This window comes from Poecile atricapillus, chromosome 39 (assembly GCF_030490865.1).
Source record: "Poecile atricapillus isolate bPoeAtr1 chromosome 39, bPoeAtr1.hap1, whole genome shotgun sequence".
In the NCBI taxonomy this organism is placed as follows: Eukaryota; Metazoa; Chordata; class Aves; order Passeriformes; family Paridae; genus Poecile; species Poecile atricapillus.
The window spans coordinates 1576371-1595130 of NC_081287.1; the positions used below are offsets into that span (position 1 = coordinate 1576371).

General features: G+C 69.1%; 2 protein-coding genes across 5 annotated transcripts; both read left to right on the plus strand.

The window, feature by feature from the left end:
• The first annotated feature begins 4 nt into the window (after window positions 1–4).
• On the plus strand, window positions 5–11702 carry MRI1 (methylthioribose-1-phosphate isomerase 1). Its single transcript, XM_058861914.1, is given in 9 exon segments — window positions 5–230; window positions 394–426; window positions 428–636; window positions 3206–3378; window positions 6545–6690; window positions 6692–6722; window positions 9069–9293; window positions 10852–11018; window positions 11684–11702. Coding segments are annotated over 8 exon segments (1080 nt in total). The 5' UTR covers window positions 5–98; the 3' UTR covers window positions 10983–11018; window positions 11684–11702.
• A 415-nt stretch (window positions 11703–12117) lies between these two features.
• Window positions 12118–14082, plus strand: C39H19orf53 (chromosome 39 C19orf53 homolog). 4 transcript variants are annotated; one of them, XM_058861917.1, is made up of 4 exons: window positions 12118–12319; window positions 13351–13406; window positions 13488–13623; window positions 13988–14082. In XM_058861917.1, exons 1-3 carry the CDS (start codon window positions 12226–12228, stop codon window positions 13620–13622), a joined length of 285 nt encoding a protein of 94 aa, XP_058717900.1. In that variant the 5' UTR covers window positions 12118–12225; the 3' UTR covers window position 13623; window positions 13988–14082. The 4 variants fall into 4 exon arrangements, with proteins under 4 accessions (XP_058717900.1, XP_058717901.1, XP_058717899.1 ...); XM_058861918.1 differs by lacking the exon at window positions 13988–14082 and adding an exon at window positions 13948–13974 and having other exon boundaries at window positions 13488–13624; XM_058861916.1 differs by lacking the exon at window positions 13988–14082 and adding an exon at window positions 13783–13912.
• The last annotated feature ends 4678 nt before the right edge of the window (window positions 14083–18760 follow it).

The following is an 18760-nucleotide window of genomic DNA, read 5'->3' on the forward strand; positions in this document are numbered from 1 at the left end:
AATTTATAACCCGAAATTAAAGCGATGGCGGCGAGCGGCGGCTGCTGCTCGTCCCTGCCCGGCCCCGGAAGAGGCGCGGTCTCTGTCGCGCTGTCGCGATGGCGCTCGAGTCGCTCCGGTACCGGCGCGGTTCCCTCGAGGTTCTGAACCAGCGGCTGCTCCCGGGGCAGCTCCGCTACGAGCGGGTGGGGGGCGTGGAGCGGGCCTGGGGGGCCATCCGGGACATGGAGGTGAGGGGGAGACCCCCCGGTGCTGACCCCCCTTCATCCTGACCCCCCCCCCCCCCCACCACCGCAAAACCCCCTCCTCTTCCTCCCCCCGTCTTTGGGGGACCCCCCAGATCCATCCCGGGGGGGTCTCAGCGGGTGTTTTGAGCCCCCCACCCATCCCCAGGTGCGGGGGGCTCCGGCCATCGCCCTCCTGGGCTTGCCTCAGCCTCGCCGTGGAGCTGGCGGGGGGCGCGGGACCCTCGGAGGATTTGGGGGCGCTGGAGGAGTTCGTGGGGCAGAAATTGGGGTTCCTGCTCAGCGCCCGCCCCACGGCCGCCAACCTGGGCCGGGAGGCCGAGCGGCTCCGGGCGTTCGTGCGGCAGCGGGTGGAGACCCCCGGGGTCACCCCCGAGCAGCTGCGGGAGAGGTACCGGGGGGTTTTGGGGGGTTTTTGGGGGTCCGGTGTGAGGGGTGCCGGTGGAGACCCCCGGGGTCACCCCCGAGCAGCTGAGGGAGAGGTACCGGGGATTTTGGGGGGTTTTTGGGGGTCCGGGTGCTGGGTTGGGGACCCCCGGGGTCACCCCCGAGCAGCTGCGGGAGAGGTACCGGGGGGTTTTTGGGGGGGTCCGGGAGGAGTGTGAGGGGTGCTGGGTGAGAGGTACCGGGGGGTGCGGGGGGTTTTTGGGGGGGGGGTCCGGGAGGAGTGTGAGGGGTGCTGGGTTGGGGACCCCCGGGGTCACCCCCGAGCAGCTGAGGGAGAGGTACCGGGGGGTTTTGGGGGATTTTGGGGGGTCCGGTGTGAGGGGTGCAGGGTGGAGACCCCCGGGGTCACCCCCGAGCAGCTGGGTGAGAGGTACCGGGGGGTTTTGGGGGGTTTTTGGGGGTCCGGGGTGCTGGGTTGGGGACCCCCGGGGTCACCCCCCAGCAGCTGAGGGAGAGGTACCGGGGGGATTTTGGGGGGATTTTGGGGGTCCGGGAGGAGCGTGAGGGGTGCTGGGTGAGAGGTACCGGGGGGTGCGGGGGGTTTTTTGGGGGGGGATTTTGGGGGTCCGGGAGGAGTGTGAGGGGTGCTGGGTGGAGACCCCCGGGGTCACCCCCCCAGCAGCTGAGGGAGAGGTACCGGGGGGATTTTGGGGGTTTTGGGGGGAGGGGTCCGGGAGGAGTGTGAGGGGTGCTGGGTGAGAGGTACCGGGGGGATTTTGGAGGGGGGATTTTGGGGGGGGGGGGGGTCCGGGAGGAGCGTGAGGGGTGCCAGGTGGAGACCCCCGGGGTCACCCCCGAGCAGCTGCGGGAGAGGTACCGGGGGGTTTTGGGGGGGGGGTCCGGGAGGAGTGTGAGGGGTGCTGGGTGAGAGGTACCGGGGGGTTTTGGGGGGATTTTGGGGGTCCGGGAGGAGTGTGAGGGGTGCTGGGTGGAGACCCCCGGGGTCACCCCCAGCAGCTGAGGGAGAGGTACCGGGGGGTTTTGGGGGGATTTTGGGGGGATTTTGGGGGTCCGGGAGGAGTGTGAGGGGTGCCGGGTGGAGACCCCCGGGGTCACCCCCGAGCAGCTGAGGGAGAGGTACCGGGGGGATTTGGGGGGGGATTTTGGGGGGGGGGGGCCCGGGAGGAGTGTGAGGGGTGCTGGGTGGAGACCCCCGGGGTCACCCCCCAGCAGCTGAGGGAGAGGTACCGGGGGGTGCGGGGAGATTTTGGGGGTCCGGGAGGAGGTGTGAGGGGGAGGGGGGTGGGGGTGGAGGGGGGGTGCGGGGGGATTTTGGGGGGGGTCCGGGAGGAGTGTGAGGGGTGCTGAGCTCAGGGTTGGGGACCCCCGCGGGGAACTGGGGGGGCTGGGGGAGGGGTCTGGAGTGGTTCGTGGGGGGGATTTGGGGGGGTTGAGGGAGGTCCGGGGGCTCCCAGGTGGGGATTTGGGGTCTGGGGGTCCCCTGGGGTGGATTTGGGGTTCGCTGGGGGGGGGGGGGTGGCTACTGAGGGGGGGTCTCGGGGTCCCCTGGGGTGGGTTTGGGTTTATTGGGGGGTGGGGGGGGTGTTGAGGAGGGGTCTCGGGTTCCCTGGGGTGGGTCTGGGGTCACTGGGGGGGGTCTCAGGGTCCCCTGGGGTGGGTCTGGGGTCACTGGGGGGTCTCAGGGTGCTCCTGGGGTGGGTCTGGGGTCATTGTGCGGGTCTCAGGGTGCTCCTGGGGTGGGTCCTGGGGTCACTGGGGGGGTCTCGGGGTCCCCTGGGGTGGGTCTGGGGTCACTGGGGGGGTCTCAGGGTCCCCTGGGGTGGGTCTGGGGTCACTGGGGGGTCTCGGGGTGCTCCTGGGGTGGGTTTGGGTCCCCTGGGGTGGGTCTGGGTCCCCTGGGGTGGGTTTGGGGTCATTGTGGGGGTCTCAGGGTGCTCCTGGGGTGGGTCTGGGGTCACTGGAGTGGGTCTGGGGTCACTGTGGGGGTCTCGGGGTCCCCTGAGGTGGGTCTGGGGTCACTGGGGTGGGTCTGGGGTCACTGGGGGGATCTCGGGGTGCTCCTGGGGTGGGTCTGGGGTCACTGGGGGGGTCTCAGGGTGCTCCTGGGGTGGGTCTGGGTCACTGGGGGGGTCTCAGGGTGCTCCTGGGGTGGGTCTGGGGTCACTGGGGGGGTCTCGGGGTCCCCTGGGGTGGGTCTGGGGTCACTGGGGTGGGTCTGGGGTCACTGGGGGGGTCTCGGGGTGCTCCTGGGGTGGGTCTGGGGTCACTGGGGGGTCTCGGGGTGCTCTGGGGTGGGTCTGGGGTCACTGGGGGGGTCTGGGTCCCCTGGGGTGGGTTTGGGGTCACTGGGGGGGTCTCAGGGTGCTCCTGGGGTGGGTCTGGGGTCACTGGGGGGGTCTCAGGGTGCTCCTGGGGTGGTCTGGGGTCATTGTGGGGGTCTCGGGGTGCTCCTGGGGTGGGTCTGGGGTCACTGGGGGGGTCTGGGGTCACTGGGGGGTCTCGGTGTCCCCTGGGGTGGGTCTGGGGTCCCACCCCCGTGTCCCCCTCCCCAGCATCATTGAGTACATCGAGGGGCTCCTGGAGAAGGACCGCAGGGACAACCGGAGCATCGGGGCCCACGGGGCCGGTGCCATCCTGGGGAGGGTCCCGGGGGGCGGCCCCGTCACCCTCCTGACCCACTGCAACACCGGGAGCCTGGCGACGGCCGGATACGGCACCGCACTGGGTACGGGGATACTGGGGATACTGGGGAGACTGGAGAGACTGGGGGATACTGGGGAGACTGGGGACCCTGGCGACGGCCGGATACGGCACCGCACTGGGTACGGGGAAACTGGGGACACTGGGGATACTGGGGATACTGGGGATGGCCGGATACGGCACCGCCCTGGGTACGGGGATACTGGGATACTGGGGATACTGGGATACTGGGGATACTGGGGACACTGGGAGAGACTGGGGATACTGGGGGATACTGGGGATACTGGGGACACTGGGGGATACTGGCGACGGCAGGATACGGCACCGCCCTGGGTACGGGACACCGGGATACTGGGGATACTGGGGATACTGGGGATACTGGCGACGGCCGGATACGGCACCGCACTGGGTACGGGGATACTGGGATACTGGGGATACTGGGGATACTGGGGGACACTGGCGACGGCCGGATACGGCACCGCCCTGGGTACGGGGATACTGGGATACTGGGGATACTGGGGACACTGGGGATACTGGGGACACTGGGAGAGACTGGGGACACTGGGGATACTGGGGGAGACTGGGGACACTGGGGACATTGGGGGACACTGGCGACGGCCGGATACGGCACCGCACTGGGTACGGGGATACTGGGGAGACTGGGGACACCGGGGGACACTGGGGACACCGGGGACACTGGGAGAGACTGGGGATACTGGCGACGGCCGGATACGGCACCGCCCTGGGTACGGGACACTGGGGAGACTGGGAGAGACTGGGGGATACTGGGGATACTGGGGATACTGGGGGACCCTGGCGACGGCCGGATACGGCACCGCCCTGGGTACGGGACACCGGGATACTGGGGAGACTGGGAGAGACCGGGGGATACTGGGGATACTGGGGACACTGGGGATACTGGGGATACTGGGGATACTGGGGGATCCTGGCGACGGCCGGATACGGCACCGCCCTGGGTACGGGACACTGGGGAGACTGGGAGAGACTGGGGGATACTGGGGATACTGGGGATACTGGGGATACTGGGGGACCCTGGCGACGGCCGGATACGGCACCGCCCTGGGTACGGGACACTGGGGAGACTGGGGATACTGGGAGAGACTGGGGACACCGGGGACACTGGGGACACTGGGGACACTGGGAGAGACTGGGGGATACTGGGGACACTGGGGACACTGGGGACACTGGGGGACCCTGGCGACGGCCGGATACGGCACCGCCCTGGGTACGGGACACCGGGGACACCGGGGGACACTGGGGACACTGGGGACACTGGGGGACCCTGGCGACGGCCGGATATGGCACCGCCCTGGGTACGGGACACCGGGGGGGCACTGGGGGATACTGGGGACACTGGGGATACTGGGGGGGCTACGGCACCGCCCTGGGTACGGGACACCGGGGATACTGGGGGACACTGGGGACGGCCGGATACGGCACTGCACTGGGTACGGGACACCGGGGAGACTGGGGAGACTGGGGGATACTGGGGGATACTGGGGAGACTGGGGACACTGGGGACACTGGGGGAGACTGGGGACACTGGGGATACTGGGGACACTGGGGATACTGGCGACGGCCGGATACGGCACCGCCCTGGGTACGGGACACCGGGGACACCGGGGAGACTGGGGACACCGGGGACACTGGGGATACTGGGGACACTGGGGGATACTGGGGACGGCCGGATACGGCACCGCCCTGGGTACGGGACACTGGGGACACTGGGGATACTGGGGAGACTGGGGACACTGGGGACACTGGGGGAGACTGGGGACACTGGGGACACTGGGGACCCTGGGGACACTGGGGAGACTGGGGAGACTGGGGGACACTGGCGACGGCCGGATACGGCACCGCCCTGGGTACGGGACACCGGGATACTGGGGATACTGGGGAAACTGGGGAAACTGGGGAAACTGGCGACGGCTGGATACGGCACCGCCCTGGGTACGGGACACCGGGGGAGACTGGGGATACTGGGGATACTGGGAGAGACTGGGAGAGACTGGGAGAGACTGGGGGATACTGGCGACGGCCGGATACGGCACCGCCCTGGGTACGGGACACTGGGGGACATTGGGAGAGACTGGGGGATACTGGGGACACTGGGGACACTGGGGACACTGGGAAAGACTGGGGACACTGGGGACACTGGGGACACTGGCGACGGCCGGATACGGCACCGCCCTGGGTACGGGACACCGGGGACACCGGGGGAGACTGGGGATACTGGGGACACTGGGGACACTGGGGACACTGGGGACACTGGGGACACTGGGGACACTGGGACATTGGGGACACTGGGGACACCGGGGACACTGGGGGATACTGGGGACACTGGGGATACTGGGGGACACTGGGGACACTGGGGACACTGGGATACTGGGGGATACTGGGGACACTGGGCATACTGGGGATACTGGGGACACTGGGGACACTGGGGGACACTGGGGGACATTGGGGGACACTGGGGGACACTGGGGACACTGGGGATACTGGGGGACACTGGGGACACTGGGGGGACACTGGGGGACACTGGGGGGCACTGGGGGGGACACTGGGGGGGCATTGGAGGGCTCAGTGCCCCCGTTTTCCCCCAGGGCTTTTGCGGGGGTCTCCATTGGGGGGGGGTCTCCATTGGGGGGGGGTCTCCATTGGGGGGGTCTCCATTGGGGGGGGTCTCCATCGCGAGGAGCGCTCCCCACCATGGGGGGGTCTCTGTCCCCGTGTCCCTGACGTGTCCCTGACGTGTCCCCGGTGTCCCCGTGTCCCTGACATGTCCCTGGTGTCCCCGTGTCCCTGCCGTGTCCCTGCCGTGTCCCTGCCTTGTCCCCGTGTCCCTGACGTGTCCCTGACATGTCCTTGGTGTCCCTGCCGTGTCCCTGACGTGTCCCTGTGTCCCTGCCGTGTCCCTGCCGTGTCTTTGACGTGTCCCTGCCGTGTCCCTGCCGTGTCCCTGCCGTGTCCCCGTGTCCCTGCCTTGTCTCCGTGTCCCTGCCGTGTCCCTGACATGTCCCTGGTGTCCCTGCCGTGTCCCTGCCATGTCCCTGCCGTGTCCCTGCCGTGTCCCTGACCTGTCCCTGCCGTGTCCCTGCCGTGTCCCCGTGTCCCTGCCGTGTCCCTGCCGTGTCCCTGACATGTCCCCGGTGTCCCTGCCGTGTCCCCAGGCGTGGTGCGGGCTCTCCACGAGCGCGGGGCGCTGTCCCGCGTGTTCTGCACCGAGACGCGGCCGTTCCACCAGGGCTCGCGGCTGTCGGCGCTGGAGCTGCGCCACGACGGCGTCCCCGTCACCCTCATCACCGACAGCGCCGCCAACCGCCGCCATCAGCCAGCGCGGCGTCCAGGGTGAGGGCACGGACAGGGACAGGGGACACGGGGGGGGGACACGGGATGGGGACAGGGACACGGGGGGGGACAGGGGACACGGGGTGGGTGACATAGGATAGGGGACATGGGGGGCGTGATACAGGATGGGGACAGGGGACACGGGGGGGGGACAGGGGACACGGGGTGGGGACATGGGGTGGGGACAGGGGACACAGGGTGGGGACAGGGCTGGGGACAGGGGACACGGGGTGGGGACAGGGGACACGGGATGGGGACGGGGGTGGGGACAGGGGACACAGGGTGGGGACAGGGCTGGGGACAGGGGACACGGGGGGGGACAGGGAATGGGGACAGGGGACACAGGGTGGGTGACACGGGATGGGGACAGGGGACACAGGGTGGGGACAGGGGGTGGGGACAGGGGACACAGGGTGGGGACAGGTGATATGGGATGGGTGACACGGGGTGGGGACAGGGGACACGGGGTGGGTGACACAGGATGGGGACAAGGAGGGACACGGGGTGGGGACAGGGGCTGGGGACAGGGGACACAGGGTGGGGACAGGTGACATAGAACAGGTGACCCAGGACAGGTGACCCAGCACAGGTGACACAGAACAGGTGACCCAGGACAGGTGACACAGGACAGGTGATACAGGATGGGGACAGGTGACCCAGCACAGGTGACCCAGGACAGGTGACCCAGGACAGGTGACCCAGCACAGGTGACCCAGGACAGGTGACACAGAACAGGTGACCCAGGACAGGTGACACAGGACAGGTGACCCAGCACAGGTGACCCAGCACAGGTGACCCAGGACAGGTGACCCAGGACAGGTGACACAGAACAGGTGACCCAGCACAGGTGACCCAGGACAGGTGACCCAGCACAGGTGACCCAGCACAGGTGACCCAGGACAGGTGACACAGGGTGGGGACAGGTGACCCAGCACAGGTGACACAGGACAGGTGACACAGGGTGGGGACAGGTGACACAGCACAGGTGACCCAGCACAGGTGACCCAGAACAGGTGACACAGAACAGGTGACCCAGGACAGGTGACCCAGGACAGGTGACCCAGGACAGGTGACAGCACAGGTGACCCAGCACAGGTGACCCAGGACAGGTGACCCAGCACAGGTGTCCCAGGACAGGTGACACAGGACAGGTGACACAGGATGGGGACAGGTGACCCAGCACAGGTGACCCAGGACAGGTGACACAGAACAGGTGACACAGGGTGGGGACAGGTGACACAGAACAGGTGACACAGAACAGGTGACACAGGACAGGTGACCCAGCACAGGTGACCCAGGACAGGTGACACAGGACAGGTGACAGCACAGGTGACACAGGATGGGGACAGGTGACCCAGGACAGGTGACACAGAACAGGTGATACAGGATGGGGACAGGTGACACAGAACAGGTGACACAGAACAGGTGATACAGGATGGGGACAGGTGACACAGAACAGGTGACCCAGGAGAGGTGACACAGGACAGGTGACACAGAACAGGTGACCCAGCACAGGTGACCCAGGACAGGTGACACAGAACAGGTGACCCAGCACAGGTGACCCAGGACAGGTGACACAGGACAGGTGACCCAGGACAGGTGACCCAGGACAGGTGACCCAGGACAGGTGACACAGGTTGGGGACAGGTGACCCAGCACAGGTGACACAGAACAGGTGACACAGGACAGGTGACCCAGCACAGGTGACACAGAACAGGTGACCCAGCACAGGTGACCCAGGACAGGTGACACAGCACAGGTGACCCAGGACAGGTGACACAGAACAGGTGACCCAGGGCAGGTGACACAGGACAGGTGACACAGGATGGGGACAGGTGACCCAGCACAAGTGACACAGAACAGGTGACCCAGGACAGGTGACCCAGGGCAGGTGACACAGGATGGGGACAGGTGACCCAGGACAGGTGACCCAGCACAGGTAACACAGGACAGGTGACACAGCACAGGTGACCCAGGATGGGGACAGGTGACCCAGGACAGGTGACACAGGACAGGTGACACAGGACAGGTGACACAGGATGGGGACAGGTGACCCAGCACAGGTGACACAGAACAGGTGACCCAGGACAGGTGACCCAGCACAGGTGACCCAGCACAGGTGACACAGAACAGGTGACCCAGGATGGGGACAGGTGACTCAGCACAGGTGACCCAGGACAGGTGACCCAGCACAGGTGACCCAGGACAGGTGACACAGCACAGGTGACCCAGGACAGGTGACACAGGATGGGGACAGGTGACCCAGGATGGGGACAGGTGACCCAGCCCAGGTGACCCAGCACAGGTGACCCAGGACAGGCTCCCCTGTCCCCGCTCTGTCCCCAGCCGTGGTGGTGGGCGCCGACCGCGTGGCCGCCAACGGGGACGTGGCCAACAAGATCGGGACGCTGACGCTGGCGGTGGCCGCGCGGCACTTGGGGGTCCCGTTCTACGTGGCCGCCCCCAGCAGCTCCTGCGACCCCGCGCTGGCCTCGGGCCACCTGATCCCCATCGAGGAGCGCCCGGGAACGGAGCTCACCCAGCTCGGGGGCGTCCTCCTGGCTGAGCCCGGTGGGTGCCGCGCACGGGGAGGGATCCGGGGGGTCCTGGGAGTCGGGGGGGGTCCCAGGTGGGGAGGGATCCGGGGGGTCCTGGGGGTCAGAGAGGGTCCCACGGAGGGTTTGTGTGCAGGGTTTGGGGTGTCCCGGGGGTCAGGGCGGGGTTTGGGGTGTCCCAGTGCCCAGGGTGGGTTTGGGGTGTCCTGGTGAGGGTCCCAGGTGGGGTTTGTGTGTGGGATTTGGGGTGTCCCGGGGGTTGGGGTGGGTCCCACGTGGGGTTTGGGGTGTCCTGGTGCGGGTCCCACTTGGGGTTTGTGTGCGGTGTTTGGGGTGTCCCAGTGCCCAGGGCGGGTTTGGGGTGTCCTGGGGGTCAGAGAGGGTCCCATGCAGGGTTTGTGTGCGGGGTTTGGGGTGTCCTGGTGCCCAGGACAGGTCCCACACGGGGTTTGGGGTGTCCCGGTGCCCGGGATGTGTCCCGTGTGGGATTTGGGGTGTCCCGGGGGTTGGGGTGGGTCCCACGTGGGGAGGGATCCGGGGGGTCCTGGGGGTTGGAGTGGGTCCCACATGGGGTTTGGGGTGTCCCAGGGGTCAGGGCGGGGTTTGGGGTGTCCCGGGGGTCCCACGCAGGGTTTGGGAAGTCCTGGGGGTCAGAGAGGGTCCCAGGCAGGGTTTGTGTGCAGGGTTTGGGGTGTCCCGGGGGTTGGGGTGGGTCCCGTGCGGGGTTTGGGGTGTCCCGGGGGTCAGAGAGGGTCCCAGGTGGGGTTTGTGTGCGGGGTTTGGGGTGTCCTGGTGCCCAGGACAGGTCCCACACGGGGTTTGGGGTGTCCCGGTGCCCGGGACGTGTCCCGTGTGGGGTTTGGGGTGTCCCGGGGGTTGGGGTGGGTCCCACGTGGGGAGGGATCCGGGGGGTCCTGGGGGTCCAGGAGGGTCCCACGTGGGGAGGGATCCAGGGGGTCCCGGGGTTCGGGGTGGGTCCCACGTGGGGTTTGGGGTGTCCCGGGGGTCAGAGAGGGTCCCAGGCGGGGTTTGTGTGTGGGATTTGGGGTGTCCCGGGGGTCAGGGCGGGGTTTGGGGTGTCCCAGTGCCCGGGGCAGGTCCCAGGCAGGGTTTGTGTGCGGGGTTTGGGGTGTCCCGGGGGTCAGGGCAGGGTTTGGGGTGTCCCGGGGGTCAGGGCGGGGTTTGGGGTGTCCCAGTGCCTGGGGCGGGTCCCAGGCAGGGTTTGTGTGCAGGGTTTGGGGAGTCCCGGTGCGGGTCCCACGTGGGGTTTGGGGTGTCCTGGAGGTCAGGATGGGTCCCACACGGGGTTTGTGTGTGGGATTTGGGGTGTCCCAGGGGTCAGGGCGGGGTTTGGGGTGTCCCGGTGCCCAGGGCAGGTCCCAGGCGGGGTTTGTGTGCGGGGTTTGGGGTGTCCCGGTGCCCGGGGAGGGTTTGGGGTGTCCCGGTGCCCGGGGGGTGTTTGGGGTGTCCCGGTGCCCGGGAGGTGCCGTCCCTGCCTGGGGTCGCTGCCCGAGCCCCTCTGAGCCGCGTTCCCCCCCCTCCTCCTCCTCCTCCTCCTCCTCCTCCCCCCGCAGGTGTGGATGTGTGGAACCCGGCGTTTGACGTCACTCCCCACGAGCTCATCACGGGGGGAATCATCACCGAGTTCGGGGTCTTCGCCCCCTCCGAGCTGTTCCAGGCGCTGGCGGAGCGGGGACAGCGGTGACGGATCCTGCCCCGGTACAGCCCGGTGTGTCCCGGTGTGCCTCGGTACAGCTCGGTGTGCCCCGGTACATCCCAGCACACATCGCGGTGTGCCCCGGTGTATCCCCGTTGTGCCTCGGTATATCCCGGCATGCCTTGCGGAGTGCCTCGGTATATCCCAGCGTGCATTGCGGTGTGCCCCGGTATATCCCAGCGTGCATTGCGGTGTGCCCCGGTATATCCCGGCATGCGTTGCGGTGTGCCCCGGTGTATCCCGGCGTGCTTTCCCTCAATAAATCCCCGGTGTATCCCGGCAGCCTTTGCGGTGTGCCTCGGTGTATCCCGGCGTGCTCTGCGGTGTGCCCCGGTGTATCCCGGTGTGCCTCGGTATATCCCGGCGTGCCGTACGGTGTGCCCCGGTACATCCCAGCATACATTGCGGCGTGCCTCGGTGTATCCCGGCAGCCTTTGCCTCAATAAAGCCCCGGTGTACCTCGATAAATCCCGGCATGCCTCGCGGTTTGCCCCGGTGTATCCCGGCGTGCTCTGCGGTGTGCCTCGGTACATCCCAGCATGCCTTGCGGTGTGCCCCGGTATATCCCAGCATACATTGCGGTGTGCCTCGGTGTATCCCGGCGTGCATTGCGGTGTGCCCCGGTATATCCCGGCATGCCTTGCGGTGTGCCCCGGTGTATCCCGGTGTGCCCCGGTGTATCCCGGCAGCCTTTGCGGTGTGCCCCGGTACATCCCGGCGTGCATTGCGGCGTGCCCCGGTGTATCTCTGTTGTGCCTCGGTACATCCCGGCATGCCTCGCGGTGTGCCTCGGTACATCCCGGCAGCCTTTGCCTCAATAAAGCCCCGGTGTATCCCGGTGTACCCCGATAAATCCCGGCATGCCTCGCGATTTGCCTCGGTGTATCCCGGTGTATCCCGGTGTACCTCGGTACATCCCAGCATGCATTGCATGCATGCCCCGGTGTATCCCGGCGTGCATTGCGGTGTGCCCCGGTGTATCCCGGCGTGCCCCGGTGTATCCCGTTGTGCCCCGGTGTATCCCAGCACGCATTGCGGCGTGCCCCGGTGTATCCCAGCATGCATTGCGGTGTGCCCCGGTGTATCCCGGTGTGCCCCGGTATATCCCAGCATGCATTGCGCTGTGCCCCGGTGTATCCCGGTGTGCCCCGGTGTATCCCGGCGTGCTTTGTGGCGTTAGGCCGCGCTGTTTCCGTGCTGCTCGGGCCGTGAGGCGGCGGCGGCGGCGGCGATGGCGCAGGGCCAGCCCAAGGCTGTGGCCAAGCGGCCAAAGGGAGCAGCGGCGGCGGCGGCGGCCCGGGGGAACCGGGGCCCGCGGAAGGGAGGTGAGGGGGTCCCGGGGCCGGTGAGGGGGGTCCCGGGGCCGGTGAGGAGGGCCCGGGGCCGGTGAGGAGGGGCCCGGGGCCGGTGAGGGGGGTCCCGGGGCCGGTGAGGAGGGTCCCGGGGCCGGTGAGGGGGGGCCCGGGGCCGGTGAGGGGGGTCCCGGGGCCGGTGAGGAGGGGCCCGGGGCCGGTGAGGAGGGGCCCGGGGCCGGTGAGGAGGGGCCCGGGGCCGGTGAGGGGGGTCCCGGGGCCGGTGAGGAGGGGCCCGGGGCCGGTGAGGGGGGTCCCGGGGCCGGTAGGGGCGGGGGGCTCGGGGGGTGCTCGGGAGGAAGAGGAGCCGCAGCACCGTGGGGTGAGGGGGGGGCTCCGGTTTGGCGGGGCCGTTCCGGGGGGTTCCTGGGGGGGTCCCGATGCCCTCCCGGGGGGACACGCGGTGTCGGGGAGCTCGGGGCTGGCAGTGAGGGGTCCCGGGACCTCCGGGGATCTCCCGGGGATCTCTCGGAAATCTCTCGGGGGTCTCCCAGGATCTCTCGGGGGTCTCCCAGGATCTCTCGGGGGTCTCCCGGGATCTCCCGGGGATCTCTCGGGGGTCTCCCGGGATCTCCTGGGGATCCTGGGGGTCTCTCGGGGTCTCCCGGGATCTCCTGGGGATCCTGGGGATCTCTCGGGGATCTCCCGGGATCTCCCAGGATCTCTCGGGGTCTCCCAGGATCTCTCGGAAATCTCTCGGGGGTCTCCCGGGATCTCTTGGGGGTCTCTCGGGGATCTCCCGGAGATCTCTCGGGGGTCTCCTGGGATCTCTTGGGGGTCTCCCGGGATCTCCTGGGGATCCTGGGGGTCTCTCGGGGATCTCTCGGGATCTCTTGGGGCTCTCTCGGGGATCTCCCGGGATCTCTTGGGGGTCTCCCGGCGGTCTCGGGGATCTCTCGGGGATCTCTTGGGATCTCCTGGGGCTCTCTCGGGGGTCTCCCGGGATCTCTTGGGGTCTCCCGGGGATCTCCCGGGGTCTCTCAGCCCAGCCGTGCCCTCCTCAGGCCGCACCATCGCCCCGAAGAAGCTCCGCGTGGTGCAGCAGCAGAAGCTGAAGAAGGTGAGGGGGGAGCGTGGCGGGGTCCCAGGGGGAATGGGGGGGTCCCAGCGGAGCCCCCCTGACCCCCCCCGCTCTCCGCAGCGCCTGGAGGTCGGGATCCGGATGAGGATCGAGCGGGAGACGGTGCAGCGAGCCCAGGGCAGCCTCCCCAAACAGCTGGCGCTGGTCACGGCACCGGCCCCCAGCAAGGACAGAGCCAAGAAGGGCCGGGGCTGAGCCCCTCCGGGGAACGACCCCGAACCCACCGGGGAATGACCCCTGAGCCCACCGGGGAACAACCCCTGAACTCCCTCCAGTGACCCCTGAACCCCCACCGGGGAACGACCCCTGAACCCAAACGACTCCCAAACCCCCACTGGGGAACAACCCCTGAACCCCCCACCGGGGAACAACCCCCGAACCCACCGGGGAACAACCCCTGAACCCACCGGGGAACGACCCCTGAACCCACCGGGGAACAACCCCTGAACCCCCACCGGGGAACGACCCCTGAACCCCCACCGGGGAACGACCCTGAACCCACCGGGGAACAACCCCTGAGCCCACCGGGGAACAACCCCCAAACCCAACAACCCCCGAACCCCCACCGGGGAACGACCCCCGAACCCACCGGGGAACGACCCCCGAACCCACCGGGAAATGACCCCCGAACCCCCTCCGGTGACCCCCAAACCTCCTCCGGTGACCCCCGAACCCCCACCGGGAAACGACCCCCAAACCCCCACCAGGGAACGACCCCCAAACCCCCACCGGGGAACAACCCCCGAACCCCCTCCGGTGACCCCCAAACCTCCTCCGGTGACCCCCGAACCCCCTCCAGTGACCCCCGAACCCCCACCGGGAAACGACCCCCAAACCCCCACCAGGGAACGACCCCCAAACCCCCACCGGGGAACAACCCCCGAACCCCCTCCGGTGACCCCCAAACCTCCTCCGGTGACCCCCGAACCCCCTCCGGTGACCCCCGAACCCCCACCGGGAAACAACCCCCGAACCCCCTCCAGTGGCCCCCAAACCCCCTCCAGGAAACGACCCCCGAGCCCCTCTCCGGTGACCCCCGAACCCCCTCCGGTGACCCCCAAACCCCCTCCGGTGACCCCCAAACCCCCTCCGGTGACCCCTGAACCCCCTCCGGTGACCCCCAAACCCCCTCCGGTGACCCCTGAACCCCCTCTGGTGACCCCCGAACCCTCTCCGGTGACCCCCGAACCCCCTCCGGTGACCCCCAAACCCCCTCCGGTGACCCCTGAACCCCCTCTGGTGACCCCCGAACCCTCTCCGGTGACCCCCGAACCCCCCTCCGGTGACCCCTGAACCCCCTCCGGTGACCCCCAAACCTCCTCCGGTGACCCCCAAAGCCCCTCCGGTGACCCCCGAGCCCCTCTCCGGTGACCCCCAAACCTCCTCCGGTGACCCCTGAACCCCCTCCGGTGACCCCCGAACCCCCTCCGGTGACCCCTGAACCCCCTCCGGTGACCCCCGCCAGGCTTTGTGGGACTCTGGGCTGTTCTCAGCCCCCACCATCGTTCTTTAATAAAAGGGATTTTTATCCCCCCAGGCTGGTGTGTGGTTTGGGGGGCTTGGGGAGCTCCTGGGTGAGAGCTCTGGGGGGACACCGTGGAGCCCCGGGATCGGGGAGGCTCCTGGCAGTGTCCCGGTACCCCCGGGAGGGTTCTGGGGGGAGGTGTCCGTGTCCCCGGGGGTCTCGAGGGTCTCTGGGTCCCCGGGGGTCTCAAGGTGATGGCACTGTCCCCCAGGGGGTCGTTTCCATGCGGGTCCCGGTGTCTCTGGGGGCTCCTGGAGTCTTCAATGGGTTTTGGGGGGGTCTGGGGATTCTGAGTCCCTGAGAGCCCCCCCGAGGCGGTCCCGGTGTCTCTGGGGGCTCCTGGAGTCACCCAGGGGTTTTGGGGTGGTCTGGGGGATTCTGAGTCCCCGAGAGCCCCCTCGAGGCGGTCCCGGTGTCTCTGGGGGCTCCTGGAGTCTTCAGTGGGTTTTGGGGGGGTCTTGGGGATTCTGTGAGTCCCTGAGAGCCGGTCCCGGTGTCTCTGGGGGCTCCTGGAGTCACCCAGAGGTTTTGGGAGGGTCTCGGGGATTCTGTGAGTCCCTGAGAGCCCCCTCGAGGTGGTCCCGGTGTCTCTGGGGGCTCCTGGAGTCACCCAGGGGTTTTGGGGGGGTCTGGGGGGTTCTGTGAGTCCCTGAGAGCCCCCTCGAGGCGATCCCGGTGTCTCTGGGGGCTCCTGGTGTCTCCCAGGGGTCTTGGGGGGGTCTGGGGGATTCTGAGTCCCTGAGAGCCCCCTCGAGGTGGTCCCGGTGTCTCTGGGGGCTCCTGGTGTCTTCGATGGGTTTTGGGGGGTCTGGGGGATTCTGAGTCCCTGAGAGCCGGTCCCGGTGTCTCCCAGGGGTTTTGGGGGGGTCTCGGGGATTCTGTGAGTCCCTGAGAGCCCCCTCGAGGTGGTCCCGGTGTCTCTGGGGGCTCCTGGTGTCTTCCAGGGGTTTTGGGGTGGTCTGGGGGATTCTGAGAGTCTCTGAGAGCCCCCTCGAGGCGGTCCCGGTGTCGCTGGAGATTCCTGGAGTCTTCAGTGGGTTTTGGGAGGGTCTCGGGGATTCTGAGTCCCTGAGAGCCGGTCCCGGTGTCTCTGGGGGCTCCTGGAGTCTCACAGGGGTTTTGGGGTGGTCTGGGGGATTCTGTGAGTCCCTGAGAGCCCCCTCGAGGCGGTCCCGGTGTCTCCGGGGGTGTTCTCTGAGGGGTCCCGGTGGATTCCCCATCCCGACCCTTCCCCGTTTCCCGGCATCGCCGCATTTTATGAATGGACCGCCAGGCCCCGCCCCTTCCCCGTGGCCCCGCCCTCCCGCCACGCTGATTGGTCAGCTGGGACTTGACTGACAGCTCGCCCCGCCCCGCGCTGAGTGACAGCGCGCGGAGCCAGAGCAGCCAATGGGAGCGCGGCGGGGGCGTGGCCAGAGCGCGCGGGGGCCACGCCCCTTTCCGGGAATGGCAAAGCCACGTGGGTGCCTCCCCTCCCCCACCCGTGGGTGTGGCCGGGGAGGGCGTGGCCGGCGCGCGAAAGCCCCGCCCCCAATGACGTCAGGGAAATTCCCTGGAATCGGCGCCGCCGGGTTTATTTTGGGAAACAAACAGGGAACGGTGGGGGAGGGGCTGGACGCCCGAGCCCCCCCCCGGGGCCCTCCGAGCCCCTCCCGTGACTCACCCGCGGCCGGGGGGGGAACGGGGAACGGCAGCCACGCCCCACAGCCCCCCCAGAAAAACCCCCCCAGCCCCCCACAAACCGCCCGTGCCCCCTCACCCCCTCCGAGCCCCCCACGACCCCCGGCAGACACGGTTCCAATCGTGTTGGGGGGTCCTCGCCCCCTCTCCCCTGATTTTTGGGTGAACCCTCCGGGGGTTTTGGGGTCTTGGTGCTCTGGAAGATCCTGCGGGTCCCGGTGAGCTCGGAGAGAGTGAGGGGCACACGGAGCGGAGGGTTTGGGGGGGTCCCCGGGGGGCGTGGAGGGTTCAGGGAGAGTCGGGGACCCCCAGTGGGGTCTCGGGGTGCGGGGGCCCGACCCCTGTTCCTGCTGAACTGAGCCAGTTTATCCAAAGCAACTGCAAATCAGCTCAGCGGGCACCGGGGGCGGCGCCCGGGTGGGGCCGAGGGGCGTTGGGGGGTCCTGGGGGTGTCCCGAGGGGTCCCAGGGGGTCCTGGGGGTGTCCCGGGGGGTCCTGGGCGGTCCTGGGGGTGTCCCCGGGGGTCCTGGGGGTGTCCCCGGGGGTCCTGGGGGTGTCCAGGGGGGTCCTGGGGGTGTCCCGGGGGTCCTGGGGATGTCCCCGGGGGTCTTGGGGGTGTCCCGGGGTGTCCCGGGGGTCCTGGGGATGTCCCCGGGGGTCCCGGGGGTGTCCTGGGGGTGTCCCAGGGGGTCCTGGGGGTGTCCCGGGGGTGTCCCGGGGGGTCCCGGGGGGTCCCGGGGGGTCGGAGCTGCCCCGTGGTCCTTCCGGGGGTTCAGCATCCAGTGGCACTCGGGGGTTTGGGGGATTTCGGGGGGATTCAGCTCTTCGGGGGGATCTCGGGGAGGGGCTCCAAGGGTTTTGGGGAGGAGCAGAGGAGCCCCAAAGGTTTGAGGGGCCCCTGGGGGGCCCCCGCTGTCCGGGCGAGGGGGGCGGGAGGCGGAACTTAGCCACTGTGAACACGGCGCGGCTGGACTCTGTTCACAGGTGGGCTAAGCCCTGCCCCCCGGCCCCCAAAACCCCCCCAGCACCCCAAAAACACCTCCCAGAGCACCCACACAGCCCAGCACGCCCGCCCGGACCCAAACTCCCCCCTCGAGCCCCCTCCCGAGTCTCCAGGACCACCTAAACCCCCTCCCCCGGGCCCCCGGACACGGTGGCGGGGGCTGGGGCCCGTTGGAAATCCCTGGCAATGTGATTTTGGGCAAAAACGGTAAAAAATCCCATCGCCAGGAACCCCGGCGGGCGGCAGCGGGGAGGGGGAGCGGCCACCCCGGCTGGGGAGGGTCGGACACCCCCCGGGGGAGGGGGGTCGGACACCCCCGGTGACGGTCCCGGTGCTCCCACGGTGCCATCTCAGCGTCGAGACCGGAGCCCGGTGCCACCTGCGGGAACGGAGGGAGGGGTCACCCCTGGAGATCATCCCTGGGGGGCTCCGGGGTCACCTCCGGGGGGGTCCCGGGGCGGGGGAGTGTCCGTGGAGTCGGGACGGGCACCTGGTGACACTGGGGGGACCGGGACAGGAGCGGGACAGGAGCGGGACAGGAGCGGGACACGGCTCCGGGACACGGCGCCGGGACACGGCACCGGACACGGCACCGGGACACGGCACCGGGGACACGGCACCGGACACGGCACCGGGACACGGCACCGGGACACGGCACCGGACACGGCACCGGGACACGGCACCGGGGCACGGCTCCGGGACACGGCACCGGGACACGGCTCCGGGACACGGCACCGGGACACGGCTCCGGGACACGGCACCGGGACACGGCACCGGGACACGGCACCGGGACACGGCACCGGGACACGGCACCGGACACGGCACCGGGACACGGCTCCGGGACACGGCACCGGGACACGGCACCGGTGGCTCTCTCCAAGCCCAGCACGGCCAGAGCCGTCACCGGTGTGGGGTGTGAAATGTGTCCCCGGCCGTGCCACGTCCCCAGCGTCCCCTCGGTGTCCCCACGGCGGGACGGGCACTCCGGGACCCCCGGGATGTCGGGAACGGGCCGGGAGCCGCGTCCCCCGGTGCCATCGTGTCACCGTCAGCCCGTGCTGGGACCCCCGTGGCCCCCAGGCCGTGGCCGTGGGTGCCACTGTCCCGGTGTCCCGGCCCCGGTGT